The sequence below is a fragment of the Diadema antillarum genome, unplaced genomic scaffold (genome assembly GCF_040938485.1).
Source record: "Diadema antillarum isolate AM-2024a unplaced genomic scaffold, OU_Dant_1.0 seq00000998_RagTag, whole genome shotgun sequence".
Taxonomy (NCBI): domain Eukaryota; kingdom Metazoa; phylum Echinodermata; class Echinoidea; order Diadematoida; family Diadematidae; genus Diadema; species Diadema antillarum.
The window spans coordinates 2,427,151-2,445,150 of record NW_027271836.1 but is presented as its reverse complement, the minus strand read 5'-3'; the positions used below and the strand labels follow the sequence as shown (position 1 = coordinate 2,445,150).

The following is an 18,000-nucleotide window of genomic DNA, read 5'->3' as shown; positions in this document are numbered from 1 at the left end:
TTATTAATACAAACTTTCAAAGCAGTAGCACTATCCTTTCAAAAGTTATTAGAGTTGAAAGTGAAGAGCGTGTACAAGGTTTTTCAGAAATGAAAAGGGGTCTCTAAAGACACACCTAATCACACTATTCTACCAAAAATATTCGAGATAAACTGCTAAAAAACACACTTTCCCGCCCTTTTCATGATACCAAAATTAAGCATAATGTAAAAGAAGACCTGCTCTTTCAGAAAATAGGAAAAAGTCAAGATAGGCTAGGTTGACCCATTTCACTTATTTTTAGTCCTCATGCAAAATCAGTGTGTGCGACTTTATGTTCGTTTTGTGGTGCACGGTCACATATAGCTCTCCCCATATGCAAAACCATTCCAGGATTCCTTACCAAATACCTTACCAAATGAGAAAATGAACATATGCCATCCACAAAAATATGACTGAAAAATATCTCATTAAATCTGTCACTGACATCCAACTCATTAAGCTTAGTTTTGTTTTGCAATAAAATATGGGTGATTTTATGGTAAAAGCAAGACTATTCACATTCAATTCCTTTTTTCAAATGTCATACTCCTTAATGTGGTCTTAGGTGTTCTGTACTTTTTTTTTATCATCTTATTTCTCTTTCATTATTATCTTGAGTTGTCAGAAGATGATACAAAGCTAGCAGTTTTGCTAGCAGTCTTCATTTTCAAGTTCTACTATTCAACAGGTATTTGATTGAGGGATTGCAGTGTCCTGGATTTTCTTTCATATCTTCTCTTCTATATGTGTACATTCAAGTCAACTTTGGCCTGATGCGCATTAGTGGCGAACTGCCTCAAGATATCTATGATTGAGAAGAGTACTGCTTCACATAGTATAAACTCCTAGAGTTAAATAGCTACTTTATTTGCTGCAATTTTGATAGCCAGCTCATAATCAATTTTTGAACCCAAGTACAACAGGTGGGCTATAGTTATCTACAAAACAAAAGTAAAGTATTAAAAAAGTGAATTGAGACATTTACATTTCAAAATGCTCATGTTCTCCTTACCTTTACAATTGGACAGCATATACTAAAAAAAAAGAAAGATAATAATAAAAAATTACAGCATAGGCCTATAGATGGAAAAGTAGCATTTATAACAGCAACAATGACATCATTGCTAGTTAAAACAATGCAATAGAGTATGATTTCAAATCAGTCAGTGCTGTCAGGATTATCCCACTGGATTTTTATTTTATCTTAATCCTCCTGGAAGATTGAATTTTGCATTTCTTATACATGTTTCTTAGTGGGAGAGGATGGGGGGAATGGCCAGGCTTCTTGGTATTAATGCTAGTGGATGTAATGGATGTCTTCATGATCATCAGCTGGTCACCAATCAGCAGTTGAGACATGGAATGCCTTCAGGGAGGGAGGATGCAGCACATCGAAAGCCCAGATTGCAGGCAGAGCTATCCGGGCTGTTCTGACTCCTTGCCTCACAGCGGTATCTGTAGCAGTAGGACTGTGGGGGTAGGGGTGGAGTGGGGGCAGGGGCGGGGGATGTGTCAAGGCAGAAGAGACAGTGGAATTACTTGTCACAGTATGCACAGCGGCATGTCTAGGTGCAGACATCAAGTACAGTGCACTGCAAAGTTCATGCTGAGAGGTTTCAAAACATATTCACATGTTCTTATATTTTGCGCTGCGTAATTGCTTTAACTATGTATATGCCTTCATCCAATTCACACATAAAGAAAAGGTTAGGATAATTGAATTTGACATTCCATGCATATGAATCACTGTACTTCACAACTGCCATGAAATCTATACAAGAATTTAACTACTCCAGTATGCATTACATAGATACACAAGATTGTTGACAATGGAATAACATTATTGTGTTTGGGACAAGTCCCAAATATACTTGGGCTAGCATCTGTAGGAATCAGTCCATCTTCAACGGGTTACAGTACTTACAACAGTGCTGATCAAGAAATAAAGCAAAACATGCCATTTGCCAAGCTATGCACATCTTAGATGGATGAATAATTCTGTTTATTCTGTGCACACATGACTGCCGAGTACTGTTATATTTCTGCAGGATAGTACTCTTAAAGGTGAGCCTTGTTACAGTGAGGACACTATGTTAATATTAAATGTGTTAGGCAAATACGGATTAGTGATTGGCTAAACACAGTCATGTGATGGAGGAACATTGGTTATGTTCGCCCATGGGAGAACATTTTTCTCATGTTCTCCCATGGGCGAACATTTTTGCGTAACAAATGACAAACGATACCAAACGATTGAACGATCATATTTTTCACGCAATCGATAGGATAGATTTGCCTATTCCATACAATGTGAAAAAGTAGATTTGACTAACCCATATAATATAACAGATGATGACTTTTGTTGTCGGGAACATGTACCAAACGTTCCACCCTCAGGGTTTGAAATGCTATTTTAGGAGGCTATAAGTCCCTCAATTGCATTTCAAACCCTTTGGGGAAAAACATTTGCTATGTTCCCTCCCCCGCCAGTCATCATCTATATATTGCAAGATTCCTATAACAAGCAATTTTGCAGGTCACCCTCCTTTCATATTCCTCTGTTTCTATCCCTTATATCACACTGAGTTACTCGAGGAGGAAATTTCAGTGGTTAACACTGCTTGTTATAACAAGGTTCCATTGTGCTCGGTGCACTGGAGCAATCAGTTGATCAGTGAAACATACCTTGTGACACATGTATGAGCCTCCTTTCTTCACTTTATCCTTTCCAGTCTCTGGGCCAACCTGGAGCAATCAAAATGGGCAAAAATGCTGCTAAAATGCTGCATAAAAAAAGGGGGGTGTATGACATAAATACAAAAATATAATGTTCTGGAGGGTTTCGAGATCATAAGTGTAATATAATTTTGATTGGAGTACACAGTACATGGCTTTCATTAATCGCCCCCCCCCCCCCCACCATCCCTGGCCCCCAGTTTAGCGGTGGGTATGTGGAAAATTACTAGTACGCGATAATCGAATCATGTCCTAGCAGTAGTAACAAGCTGTGATTGCTCTCAACTCACGTGCTATGGATACTGCTATGGGATGGTCTGATATACTGTAAACAAATATAAAGCATCATGTACATGTAGCAACTATGATCGGACATGCTCTGAGAATGAAATACATCCAGCATACCTGTTTGGGTAAGACATCTATTAAAAATGTTCATTGTTACCCAACTGAAATAATATTATCATAGCATCATTTCACACATTCCTTATGATTATGTCTCCTTTCCAGACAAAAATTCAACAGTTTCTGCAGGTGAATGAGAACTATGTTTGCCTTTAACCTCAACTTCATAGAATAACATAAACTACAAAAACACTCTGGGAGCGCAGACCTCCGCCAGGCAGCTACTTTCCACCGACGATCTTGCTCTTCCCAAAGAGATTTTTCTCCTGTCCACCACTAGGGAAAGAGCTCTTTGGGCTCTTCCATAGAGATCAGTGATTTCTACCCATAGGTATACACGTTGTACATGCTGAAAAATCGCCCGATTTCCCAATATAAAAACCTTTGTTACGTCATAAACCCTCAGCTGCGCGGCGAGCTTCGCGCTAGCAGAAACTAGAGCACGCATTTTAGTGCGCATTTAAAACCTCAAAAATGCGCAGCTTGAACTCCAAAGTTCATTGACCTTACCTGCCAAAATATCAAAAATCCTTCATAAATTCTCCCAAAATTCTTGGATCACTACCAAAATTTAATCATCTGTTACTTGTGTCATTCTAAACCTTTCCTGCAAGTTTCATCCAAATCCATTCACTACTTTTTGAGTTATTTCGCACACAGACAAACTAACTAACAACCATCGGTAACGAAAACATAACCTCCTTCCTTGGCAGAGGTAACTAGACTTACAGGATTATCTAAGGGTTCCTGACTGTGCACAGTGTTCCACCAGTCTGCAACCCACTCCCAGGCATTCCCCACTGTGTTGTACAGACCGAAGCCATTTGGCTCAAAGGAAGTAACCTGTATGTACACAACCATAAACACAAATTAAAACACATCGAATGAAAAGGAAATGAAAATCTGGTACCGAGGCAGGTTTGTCCACAGACAATACACTGGCAGCTTGGCAGGTGATTACTGGTAGTACTTACAAGTGTATAATGAGCTTCAAGGACAAATAATCAGAAATTAGGTAACATTAACAACAACAACAACAACAACAAAACACAAAAAACTTATAAACACAAAACTATCATATTGAAATTAGCTACTCAATCTACAACTAGTCACTGGAAATTTTCCTCTGCTGAAAAAAAAAATTAAAATTAAAATTAAGAATTAAACCCTCCCAGAGATTCTTCCTATTTGACCCCGAACACACACACACACACATACACACACACACACACACACACACACACACACTGTTTTACAAGGGGGGAAATGTTCTGCAGCCCCCGTGGGCCCTATAGGTCATCTGATCTGTCACATTGTGAAGCGTTCTCTTTCCCCTCACTTTTTTTTTCTTTAAGGATTATTCAATGAAAAAGTTGAAATAACAAAATCCATTAAATATTTCCTTCGAGATTCAATACATTTTAATACAAGAGTGGCAATTCCTATAATCCCATCCCACTACTTCCCCCCATACTTTCCCTCTCTCCACTCTGCTTTTATCATTTAAATGGAAGGAAGATTTTCTTTGTCCAGCTGGTTAACCCGTTGAGGACTGACTGAATTTGCTACAACACACATTTCCCATAGATATTTGCCTGAGTATACTCGGGACTCGTCCTCAACGGGTTAATACTATTATTTGTCTGTGTAACCACCACATGCAATGCTACTTGCCTCTATCTTTGTATCCATTACATTCTTTCTTGTTTCCTTGCTTTCTCTCTCTCTATCTCTCTCTCTATCTCCTCCCCTCCCCTCTCCTCTTTCGTCTCTCTGTCTCTATCCTTACAAAGATGTTTGTCCATCAGACCAGTCTGCCACTAACACCAACCAGCACAAGTTATCTACATATTGATCTTGGTTTCACTTACAACGTATAAATTACACCTTTTACAGATTTTCTTTTTCTTTTCCCAGGGGGTATTCCATGAATTACAAACCACTTCATCACAGAATTGAGTGACAAATTGCATGAGATGCAAATATATTTTGCAGAAATGAATGCACATTTTATGAGGGCATCAAACATACCATATGTTTCTTTCACATGTACATGTGAACTTCAATAAAATTCAGCCATATGTAATACAATGTAAATGATTTGTAATATTTGTTTTTGTTTTGTATTATAGGTTGATCTCATTGTGCAATGGTTAGGATGAATAAGATTATTATTTTTAACAGAGTGTGGTTGGAAATGACAAATTCAAGCATTGTCAAGTTTTCCCAAAATTCCGTTAAAAACCACAAAAATCCTCCACATGGCCACAGTTTAGTCCAAGAGGTAAAAAGTGCTGAAATTACACAGCAAAACATGACAATCCCCTTGATTTTCCACAATTCTTGAACGGAACACTCCATTTGCATCAACAGTTTTGCTGTAATTTCAGCCAAACTTAGAAGTGCATCTAGGAGGGTACTTACTTCTGGAGTACTGATATCAGCAGAACAAGTATTGCTGTAATTACAGCAAATCTGTTGGACCGTTGCAGATGCACAGTGAACACCATGCAGGTGGGGGTCTTTCCTTGCACACTTTTTTTTTGTGGTCATGTGTTGAAAATAATTGTATTTGGAAAAGACTCCTGAATGTATTAAAAGAGACTTAAAGGAAACCAAAACCCAACGAGAAATGTGGATTGAGTGAAAGCACTTGTAGAACACATCAGTGAAAGTTTGAGGAAAATCAGAAAATCTGGTGCGAGTGATGAGTTTTTAAAATTGTTGGTGTTGGAACCCCTGGATGAGGAGACTACTAGAGGATATGATGTCATACATGGACAACAATATGAAGAAACTGTAAAGGGAATTCCACAAAAAGTCATTTCTCATGAAAATTACTTATTTTATCAACTTGATACTGATACATGTATATTAAAGCGTTTATATACATTATATCAAGGGTTTAAAATAGTAATTATTCTCCCCTGCTTCCTGAAAGGGTTAAGTCAAGTGCTCTTTCATTATGCTAGAAAAGTGAGTTTATGTGTAATTCCCTTTATATTTTCTTTATTGTTGTCCACACATGACATCATAGCCTCTAGTAGACTCCTCATCCAGCGGTTCCAACACCAAAACTTTAAAAATTCGTAACTTTTGCATCGATTGTCCAATTTTCCTCAAAATTTCATTGATGTGATCTACCTGCACATACTACACAATCAGACCAGTCACACAACTAGAGAGGCAAGCCGGTTCATGACTTGTTGCACGACTCAATAATGCATACTATGTATGATCAAACTACACATACATGTATATAGGCTTACGGCCGTTATGGTTTCAGTGCTTTATAATGTAGCATGATTCACAGAAAGCCCATGACCCGTTGTGAAAATTGGGCATGTCAAATCTCTCCACCTGGCAATAAGACCCAGTCACATGACTGAAAACTGGCAAGACTGGTACGCTTCCAGTCTTAAAGGGGAAGTACGGTTTGGTTGGCCATGGCACATCTTTCTGTTATTTAGCGGTACCGGTATTAGCAGAATACGTGATAACATTGTGTTAACCGGTAAATTGTGGCAAAGGCATGAAGTGTGTGGTCTGACTTAACTGCATAACAAAAGAATGCAAGAAACAGAAAAGTTTGCAATCACAATTACATCAAATCATTAGAGGATATTGGACACTCATTTCAAGAAGTTATACATGTGTTCCTGGAAGAGCTATTCCAAATTTCAGTTCTGCCTACACTTGTTCATCTTCTCAAAGGTCTATAGGTCACCTATATTCCAGATGATCACAATGCACATGATCAGTAAGATAGTGTGTCCACTAGATGTTATGGGACCGCTACTTTAATTCCATATCAGATCTGCCAGTTGTCATGTCGCCAAGTCATAACCAGCACCTTTTTGGATTCTAACACTCAATTCCAGAATCCAACAGAAATTTCACACCTTTGCATTTGGAAATTCTTTACAAATTTTTCACACTGCCAGTCTGATGAAAGTATCATTCCAGTATCATCCAGTGAAACACCATTAGCCATCAATGGTTCCTCTAAAGTCCCATCCTGCTCTTGACACCATTATACCAACTGTTCATGCTCATTCTGTGTGAATGAGATGAACTGTACAACTGACGGCTTCCATGTCACCATAATATCTTCTTCGTCAGCAATACGGTATTGCCATAGTATGCTGGTTAATTGATGAGGAGCAATACGTCTTGTGGAGTGGCATACATCTCAAAGAAAACGAAGTATACAGATTCCCATATCTGCTAACGCAGGCATGAGGTAGTGCCACATTATTAGTCAACCAGTACTTCACTGTCAATTTTGGCAGGCCAGAATGTGGTATTTTCTCCACGGTAAATTTGTCTTCAAAGTCACAACTCCATGTAACCAATACTCTGTACTTGTAGCTATGTGGGAACAGGATTGTACTACAAAGTGTAGTCTGCCCAGTTTGGCTGCTATGCATTTGACTACATATCAAGTTCAACTTGCACAGTCTTCATCCAAGTTCAAGTAGAAAGGCCTACTGTGTAGTTACATTGTACACAGGGATTAGCTCCTCCACAAACAATCCCTATAAGGATGCAAACATTTTCCTGTTGAAGCAACTACACCTAAAATGCAAGGCCTGGCCTCAGCTAATCCAAACAGTCAACACGTAGGGCCTACTTCATAATATGCTGGATAGGCCTACATGGATTAAAAGTGTACATGTGAAAAGTGTTGTTACAGTGAAGGGTACTCTCTTGCATTCTGTGTTGTGTGTGTTTTATAATGAGCAGGGAGGTGAGGCATGTGTCTCACCTGCCTTGTGCAAGAGGACAATAAATTGTAGTTTCCAACTATATCACCCTAAAATGTTACTTAGATAATATAATACATTTATGAAAAATATACAAAAGAATAATAAATGCTCCTTGAAACTTTGTTGTTGTCCAAGTAAATGATGTAATATAGAATAGAACATTTCTAAACAGCTCCAAAAATCTGTTGAAAATTGTGTTTTATAGCATTTCTAAACTAAGTTTAACAAAATTACATTGCACATACAAAACTATTCTTTATCGCATTTTTGTTGGTCTATGTTGCATACATGCACTGTACACTACTGTGAAAACTTCAGCTATAAAATGCAACTTTCAATAGAATATTAGGGCTGCTATCTTTTCTAACCAATGATAGGCTATTCAGTTGAACAACAGCATAGATGCCAAGTTCAAAAAATTTTCATGAGTGAGATTTTCATGACTCAGCATCTCGGTGCGCGTGCATGTGCGTGAGCGAGGGAGCGAAGCGACTCGCTGAGCATGGGGAGGGTGTTGAAGGGGGGTGTCCGCCCTCCCACGGTAGAGAGCTTTTTCAATTTTTAGCTGGTCCATACTTAAGTGACTATTTTTTACTTAATAGGCGTGTCTTCATCAGCCCGAAGTTTCAAAATAGCGCGCTATCTTGCGGTTACCAAACTAGTCCGATGTCAAAATAGCGCGCTATCTGTGTAGTGAAGACGCAGATAGCGCGCTATTTGATCGGGAAAATTTCCCCCAAAATCTTGGTCTAGTTCGTCAACTAGAGCGCTAATTCGTGAAATAGCGCGCTATCTTGGGTGCGTCTCCATCAGCCCGAAATTTTCTCGATCCCTCCACGCTTCTGGTTAGCCAGCTGGCAATGGAAAGCGCATGTACAAGCAGCTAGTGATTGTGTGTAGTACATTACATGCACGGTGTATTCAAGGATCACATGTGTGTACTATAGGCCTACTGTTGTTGTCATCTGAACCAGGGAGGTGATTTCTCTCACCTCCCTATTAAAACAGAGCCGTGCATGCTGGCTGTTCTTTTGTAAACTTCTTCTTCTGGTCCACTCTACCTTAGCTGAAGATTCTTGCAGATTGTGTGCATTTTGGATTTGTTTAAACATTTCAATTCGTTAATTTCATACACGTGTATAAGATGCCTCACTGGACAGAAGAAAGAGCAGCGTTATTAATATCCCTTTGGAGAGAATTTGCTGTACTGCTCACCTCCCTGGTTGTAGAATCGTACATACGGTGATATGGGAGATTTTGAGCGGGGAAATCCTCTTTCGAACCGCGAGCCAGGCAGAGTAATATTGCAAAGTGCGCATGCGTCAATTTTCGGACTAATTTCCCGAAGCAGGCTGTTCGAGCTGATGAAGACGCACATTCGCTGTATCGGGCTATTTTCTAAGACCGCAAAATGTCCCGCTAGTTTGAACTTCGGGCTGATGAAGACACGCCTATTTTGAAATACAAAAGATAGATATGCCTTCAATTGCAGCTCTCACTGTAATCCTTTAAGCTATGCTCCCAATGCGTGAGAAAAATGGGTGTCATGTGTGAGATCGTGAGACAGACCCGAAATGCTTGAGTTTCACTCACAATGTGTGAGACTTGGTAGCTCTGCAACAGCAAAGTTTCAATGAGCATTCATTATTTGACCTTGGTCTGCATGTGTTATGCCAAAAGTTTTATTCTACTGGCAAAAATTTTACTACATTGCTTCTTTGAAGCAATTTTGGGACAAAGTTATCTGTCATTCAAGTGTTCTACAAAAAGTTTGTGTGATATTGGGGTAATGCATTGTGGAAAATAAAGGGACATCCCCGCAGTACTAGTGTTTACTGTGAAAGCGCCCATATAGATTTGGCTCAAAAGATATCAAGAGAACATGTCTATAAGCTTGTCTTGTATCAAAAGAATGAGTTGATATACTATTGGTACATATGTATAAATCCCCCCAAACTATACCCAACTAAGGCCTCCTGTCAATGATGACAAGTCGTAAAAACGTGCTGACATGAGTACAGGTATATAATAAGAAAACATGACTTAAGATGATTATACATTGCTTGAAATTTAAATTGCTTGATCATTATTAGCATGGTCATGGATAATATTCTTTATTGATATATCTAGCTTACCTTAGCACCAACCATGTGTATAATTATGGTCATTTTCTTGTGTATGTCATGGTATTAAAGATAAACACATATTTTTTAATAGAATCCACTGGGAATAGTCTTTACTTTAATACTGTGAGAAATATGAGTCTAAACTACATTAAGCAAATATCTACAGGCTTTTATTTCTACATCACAAACATTCTTTCCTGATTGGTTTGACTGCAGTTCAGTTGTTACATAAAATTTCAATCATCTCTAGCGATAATAATAATATTCCACGATGACTAGTTGAATGACATAATATATGTGTGCACGCTACAGTTTGCACTGTTGCCTTCAACTGGACCGGTTTGTGAAGCAATCATACCAGATGCCTGTACTTTTGATGGCTACATGTTGTGAATATAGCTACTCCATGAATACGCTGTTTTCATTTTCTTTGTACAGCAGTCTTAGCAAGTACAGTCAGGTTCATTCTGTGCAGTTTAAGCCAAGATCAAACAAACTTGCCAACTTCAAGGACAATAGCTGAGGCAGGAGGGAAGTTTGATTTAACCCTGATTGTGCAAACACCAGTCTCCTTCCATAGATGTACAGTGTATATTCAGCTCTCTTTCATTAGCTCATGGAACAAGACCAAACTTTTTGGAATGCTTCATAGTACTGAACATGCTATGTGGGGAGGTATTTGGCTGCTGTCTGCTCAAACCGCAAAGGCCCATCAGGTGAGACCACAGTAATAGTAATAGTGAATGATAAATGTGTTGCTTTTATCAGTGTCAGGCAACAGTATTTCTATCTGAATGAAGCAAGAATGTTAATGTTGTTAGCTGACATTTTACTTTTTGCATACCCCTTTGAACTAGTTTTGTTGCATGCAGAATCACACACAGTGTATTGTACTTTGTTTCCTCCACCAAAGGGGGAGGTTATGTTTTTCGTTACCGTTGGTTTGTTTGTTAGTACCAGTTCGTTCGTTAGTTTGTCTGTGTGCAAAATAACTCAAAAAGTAGTTAACGGATTGGGATGAAACTTGCAGGAAAGGTTGAGAATGACACGAGTAACAAACGATTAACTTTTGGTAGTGATCCGAGAAATTTTGGGAAATTTATGAAGGATTTTGATATTTTGGCAGGTAGGGTCAATGAACTTGGGAGTTCAGGCTGTGCGTATTTGAGGTTTGCAGCGCACACTAAAGCGCGTGCTCTAGTTTCTGCTAGGGCGAGGCGCGCCGCGCATCTGAGGGTTTAAGACATTACAAAAGCTTCTATATTGTGAAATCGGGAGACTTTCAGCATACTACAGTTGTATAAACACTTCAGCATGCTGTGAGTACGTATATGGGTGGAAATCGGGGGCCCGTTGCATAAAAGTTACAATGGTGATAACTTTGCCATCCAATGGTAACCTCCATGGCAACAATACTCAACAGCCAATCACAATCAAGAATTCCATGGAAGTTACCATTGTATGGCAAAGTTATCATCATTGTAACTTTTATGCAACAGGCCCCAGTTATCTCTATGGAAGAACAAGATCAGTGATGGAAAAGGGCTGCATGCTTGGTGGAGGTCTGCGCTCTCAGAGTGCTTCTCTAGTTAAATTTGTTATTGAATTACAATGTAATGTGTTCATATCCATTCAATTTCCAGGTTGAGTAATGAACTTGTATGAATTTTTGAATGATTTGGAAATATATAGTGTGCACAAGCCTCAATGATGGAGCATATCACTTTCAGCACTTACACGAAGTTAGATTATATTTGTCTCCTAGACTAAGTTTTTCTTCATTCAAAAGTATTTGGGGGGGGGGGGTGAATACAAATGGATTGAATGGATAATAATGAAGATCTGCATTTCCAATGCATTGATAAAAAGTGCTACTGTATTTTATTACACAGAAATGCAGTTGATATGTAGTTTGAAAAAAGAGTACAATTTATTTAGCATAACATTGATTTTTTTTTTGTCAAAATGAGATGAAAAATATGGAATGAATGGTATTTTAATCCTATTCCCACCTAGGGAGGCATTTTGGCCCCCCTTGACGTTTCGCGTGATCATTCCGCAACGCATGATGCTCTCACTGCGACATTTTATAACTTTTTGCTTTCAAGTATCACATAACTTATGAGACCAAATTTGTCGCTCTCGGACATACCATTTTGAAGCCAACCTGTACGCCCCTTTGAAAAATATTTGTTGACCCAAAAGTTGCTCAAAAACATGATTTTGTGTACAAATCCAATGTAGATTGTGTTTTTGCATTTAATTCATACAAAAATACATATTTTTACTGTCAATGGCTGACAATTGGCTGAAAATGGCTGAACATTTATTTTAGGCTGATGCTTTAAAAAGTTTCTGCGACAAATTTTGACAAAAAACAACAAAGAAATAAATAAGACATTCAATAAACAACAAAATTCGAAGAAGTAATTATTAAGCCAAATTTTTGCTTCAATATCATTGTTAAGGATATTGAAAATTGTATATTCACCTAAAAAAAATTATTTATGTGCAAAAAAAAGCATAAATTAGCATTTATTCATTCAAAATACATGAATCAAAATGTGAAAAATCGAACCATACAGTCTTGTAGATTACATTGGCCTCTACCTTAGTGCAAATTTTCGCGAGGATCACGTGATCCACAACTGAGATCTGAAGTGGGGCCAAAAAGTCCCCTCCCCCCGATGGTTTTAAGTCCCTCAAAAAACCAGGTGGGTGTAGGGTTAAAGTTCTTTAACAGTCAATAATGAATATGCAAACAATGAAGTGATGTTGCCATACCATCACAACTTGCCATACAATTCAAATTTTGAATTTTCAGTTATTCATTCAAAGGCAAACATGCATCAGTCTAAAATCCTGATAGATCGACCTGATCATTGAAGTTATTTAATCAGGAATAACATCACTTCAATAACAGAAAATTGAATCTTTAATCACTTCAATAACAGAAAATTGAATCTTATCATTTCTTTGGACATGATCAATAGAGAATTGTAAGGTTATAGACAACATCAGCTCACTCATTTGCATATTCATGTCAAATACATGTACATAAAAATGTATAAAAACTGTTCTGCAGTCAACAGTTCTGCTTTCAAATGTTTGAAAACTGTTCTGCAAAAATTAGCAAAACTTCACAATTTCATAACTTCCCTATTTCACTATTTATCCAATTCTGATAAAAAAATTGTCACTGTTCTCCTCCCAAGTTTTTACTCTTATCATACTATACAGGTTGATTATACTGAGCATGTGAACCATTTGCAAAGGATGTAAATGTCAAAAAATGGCAAAGTCCAACATTCTGAAATTTTCACTTTCTTTTTTTATTTGTTGCGACAATGGCACTGAAAATAATTCTCATCATGTGTAACACACAGCTAAACATTTGTAAGTAGAAAAGCACTCTGAGAGCGCAGACCTCCGTCAAGCAGCTCCCATTTTCCACCGTGATCTTGCTCTTCCATAGAGATCAGTGATTTCCATCCACTGAAAAAATCGCCCGATTTCACAATATAGAAGCTTTTTTAACGTCGTAAACCCTCAGATGCGCGGCACGCCTCGCCCTAGCAAAGATTAGAGCGTGCACTTAAGTGCCTGCATGCAAACTTCAAATATGCGCAGCCTGACCTCCCAAGTTCATCGACCCTTCCTGCCAAAATATCAATAATCCTTCATAAATTCCCCCAAAATTCTTGGATCACTACAAAAAGTTAATTGTTTATTACTTGTGTCGTTCTCAACCTTTCCTGCAAGTTAATCCGTTAATCCCAATCCCAATCCGTTAACTACTTTTTGAGTTATTTTGCGCATGGACAAACTAACTACGTAACAAACAAACCAATGGTATAATGAAAACATAACCTCCTCCCTTGGCGGAGAGGTAGTGTAATAATGCCTCAAAAGGTATGTGAATAATTTGCAGATATGTTGTAAATGATCAGAAAAACTTCACAGATTTTGCTATTGACATACACGAGATATTCTACAAACTGTTGAGTTCCATAATATAGAAGTTCACGAAGTTTTCCAGAGCATTATGCACGTCTTGTGAAGGTTATATATGCACACATATGACAAGGCTTTAACACCCTTTTTCAGAGCAAATTATGAGCAGATCACAAACAAATGTGCAAATGCACAAGAAATTGTCCTATTTTTTTTTCAAAAACTAAAAGTGACACCCACAAATATTTCACAACACTTTCAATTCCCTGCTTAGGTTTTGCAATCATTTGCAAACTATTAAAAATGTGAATGTTGAAGTTTGCTAGTTTTTCATCCACATCCTTTGCCAGGTTTACAAGCTCTGAAATCAGCCCTTAATTTGCTTGAACCTGGAATGGAATTCCTGCTTAATAGCAAATGTTACAAAACAGTGTAACAAGGCACCAATATGTCATATGTGGTAGACTTACCATTATTATGTAGGACTTAAAGATTTGAATAGAAATAATATTGTAATTAATTAAGGATACTTGTAGAAAACTTCTCAAACAATTAGGAATCTAAGGAGCAAGCATTTTGTATTTTGTTTGTTTACATCTTTGTTTAGTCTCTGGCATCAGAGCAATGTTAAGCTTTAAGGGAAGAAATGAAAATGAAAATTAATGTAAGAATATGTTGCAGTACATTATTGTAAGCTTTACAGAGCAGCACACTGTTGCTTTGTGAAAGAATACATGCTGCAGTTTTTGCAGAACTCTCCTCCATACAAATTTTAACTCTTCCGATTTGTTCATTTCATTTGTAGGGTATCAGTTTGATGGATTCCAGCTTCACGCAACATCACCAACAAGCAGCATCAGTCCAAAGTTTGATGTAAATCCAGGGGCATAATGGTTGCACCTTCAAGTATCTGGTAGTTCAACAGATGCATCAGTTATCACAGAATGCATACTGGTGTGCCAAATGATTTAGGGTAGTACAGATCATTATAACATAAGAGTTTAAAAAATCTATGACTGTAACTTAAAGGACAAGTTCACCTTCATGGACATGTGGGTTGAGTGAATGCAGCAAAATAAAATAAGTAGAACATATCAGTGAGAGTTGGACGAAAATCAGACAATCCATTCAAAAGTTATGAATTTTGAAGTTTCTGCTCAGCCACAGCTGGATGAAAAAACAATAGCTTGTGATGTCACATGTGTACAACGATATAAAGAAAGAATAAAGAAAATTAAACATATTCCCATTTTTCTTGCATAACACAAGAACACTCAACTTCTCTCTTTCAGAAGACAGGGGGAATGATATTACCTTTAACATACTTCAGTAACAGGTCGAAGAAATGCGCACTTTATTCAAAAAGTCAAGTTTTGTGAAATTCTCTTTTTTATTTTCCTTCAATCGTTGTATGCAAGTGACATCATACACTGTAGCAGTCTTAACATCCAGCAGTGACTGTGCAGATACTTAAAAAATTTCATAACTTTTAAACAGATTGTCTGATTTTCCTCAAACTTTGTGTTCTACTAATACTGCTGCATTCTCTCAATCCTTATGAACATGAAGGAGACTTGTCCTTAATTGCCTTATCACAGAATGATACAAAGTGTGATTTATAAATCCAAGTAGGTTAAAAAGAATGGAGTCACGACCATCTCTAATATCCTTTGCCAGATGTTCGATGCTGCCACTCAAAAATATTTGAACCATGTGCCAAACAGGGTCTGCCGCGCAGATAGGTATACAATGGACTCGTGTCTCATTGTATCACCAGCCACTCTCTGGGGAAGATGTGTACATCTCTGTGATGGTAATTACTTTTTGCTATCCCTTCTTATTAAAGACAGGTGATATAATTATGATGGTTAAGACACAGGGATGCGCAAATAGAAATTAAAAAAAAAAGAAGAAAAGAAATAAAGATGAAAATTACCAGACTGCACAAGTGTCATCGAAACCAGATATAAAACTTTTTGTTAACATGTAACAGCGATTTTTAACGCCATACCCTAAATCCTAACTGTACTTGGTCTCGTTTTATGAAGAGTTAGAATTTATTACAGAATTGACTTCTATCATAAGTCTGTGGCAGCAATTTAAAATCAATTATATCTTTTGATTAAACAGGGTCCTAGACTATTTTGACCCATGGAGATACAAAGGTAGATGTACAAGACACCGTTTTTGTTAGTATCGCATAATGTGTTGCCATGGCAACGGCAAATTTTCATGAAAAATTATTGATTGACCTGACTTTCATTCTTTGAGCAATTAACCCCAAATGTGGCATGTGTAACTCCTATCAAAAGAAGATGTGCAAGACACTTTCTTCATTGGTATCGCCTGGTGCATTGCCATGACAACAGCAAATTTAAAAAAAGAATACAGAATGTTGTGGATGGAAGTACTCTTTCATTTTTTGAGTAATTGACCCGAAATTTGGCATGTGAGACCACTTTCAAAGGAAGATGTGCAAACGCTTTTTGTTAGTGTTGCATAATGCATTGCCATGGCAACAGCAAATTTTGACAAAATCTTATACATTGTGGTTGATCAAACTACTCATCAGTTTTACAGCAATTCAGTTGAAATTTTGGATATAAGATGCAGTCAATGTAAGGTGTAGTTGTGCAAGATGCTATTTATGTATGTGTGAACAAATATGTTGCCATGGCAACAGCAGTTTTTTGTACCAATCATACAAAAAAAGAGTGGATTGACCTAACTCCCTGTGTTTTTGGAGTACTTGACTTGAATTTCGGCACATTTATGACTACTGTGTGTAGAAGTGCAGAACACATCTGCTATCTAGACGTTTATCAATACGTTGCCATGGTAACAGCATTTTTTCACTAAAAGCATTACCTTTATATGCTTTTTAGCTAACTCCCTAAATCTTAAAGCATTTAGCTCGAAATTTTTAGCCCATGTGACTGCTATGATAGATGTGAAAACTTCATCTTTGGTTATTGTTGAATGATGCATTGCCATGGTAACAGCATATTTTGAATGAAAATCGTCCAAAATTAGTGTGGATTCAGTCAACTTCCTCAGTCTTTGAGCACTTGGCTTGAAATTTTGCATATGTGACCACTATACAGGCCCGTAGCCAGGATTTTTCAAGGGGGGGTGCGGTCACTAAAAAAACGGACCTTCGGTACCAATACCAATGATGACACACACACACACACACACACACACACAATTATATATATATATATATATATATATATATATATATATATATATATGTATATATATTCTTTGGACGACCGAACTACAAAAGTTGTATAAGAATTTGCGCGCGAAGCGCGCCGCAAATTGTGAATTTTGACTGTTTTAATGACGTTTTAAAGTCTCGAGGAAATTTGTATTTTTGTCTGTTGCATGCAATCGCGTTACGGTATTTCATCTAGGAAATAGTAAAAACTCATTTTGCCAGGAAGTTGCAAAGTTTAATTGTGTTCGAGACTCTGCGCGCGTAGCGCGCCGCAAAATTGAGAATAGTGATTTTCCTGGTGTTGTTTTAACTTTTATTTTTTCTATTGTATATACCCGCGTTAGCAGGCCTGAAGCCAGGATTTTTAAAGGAAGGGGGATTGCGTTAATTAACAAAACGGTCCTTTGATACTGTCCCGGGAGGGTAGCGACAATTAAAAGTTGGACACCATGCTCATACATGGACTTTCAAAATGGCCCCTAAACGAGTAATGATCATATGATTTTTTGGGGCCTTAAAAACAAGTATTCCTTAAATGTTTCCTTCACCCTAAAGAAGTACTTCATCATGATTGAACAATATACCATTTTCCCAAATTTCGGCCTTTTTGATACCCTTTGATTATATACGCTCGTACATCACACTTTCCATCTAATCCGTGAGAAAAAACGACCCCTATTACGCGTTTTCTTTAGCGAGTATGGTCACGGTGTCCACCTTTCAGTTGGAGTTTTCCATCCCATTGGATGCTGTTTGGAAGATGAAA

At 37.7% G+C, this 18,000-nt stretch overlaps 1 protein-coding gene across 1 annotated transcript in view; it reads right to left on the bottom strand.

Annotated features, from left to right (window-relative positions):
• Positions 1-780: 780 nt before the first annotated feature.
• The window catches only part of LOC139742403 (formylglycine-generating enzyme-like), a 28,205-nt gene continuing 10,985 nt past the window's right edge, over positions 781-18,000 (bottom strand). Inside the window, exons 6-8 of the mRNA XM_071652975.1 lie at positions 3,892-4,005; positions 2,707-2,766; positions 781-1,490 (exon numbers count right to left, since the gene is read on the bottom strand). Coding sequence (XP_071509076.1) covers positions 1,365-1,490; positions 2,707-2,766; positions 3,892-4,005 — 300 coding nt within the window. The 3' untranslated portion in view covers positions 781-1,364. The remainder of the gene's footprint in view (positions 1,491-2,706; positions 2,767-3,891; positions 4,006-18,000) is intronic.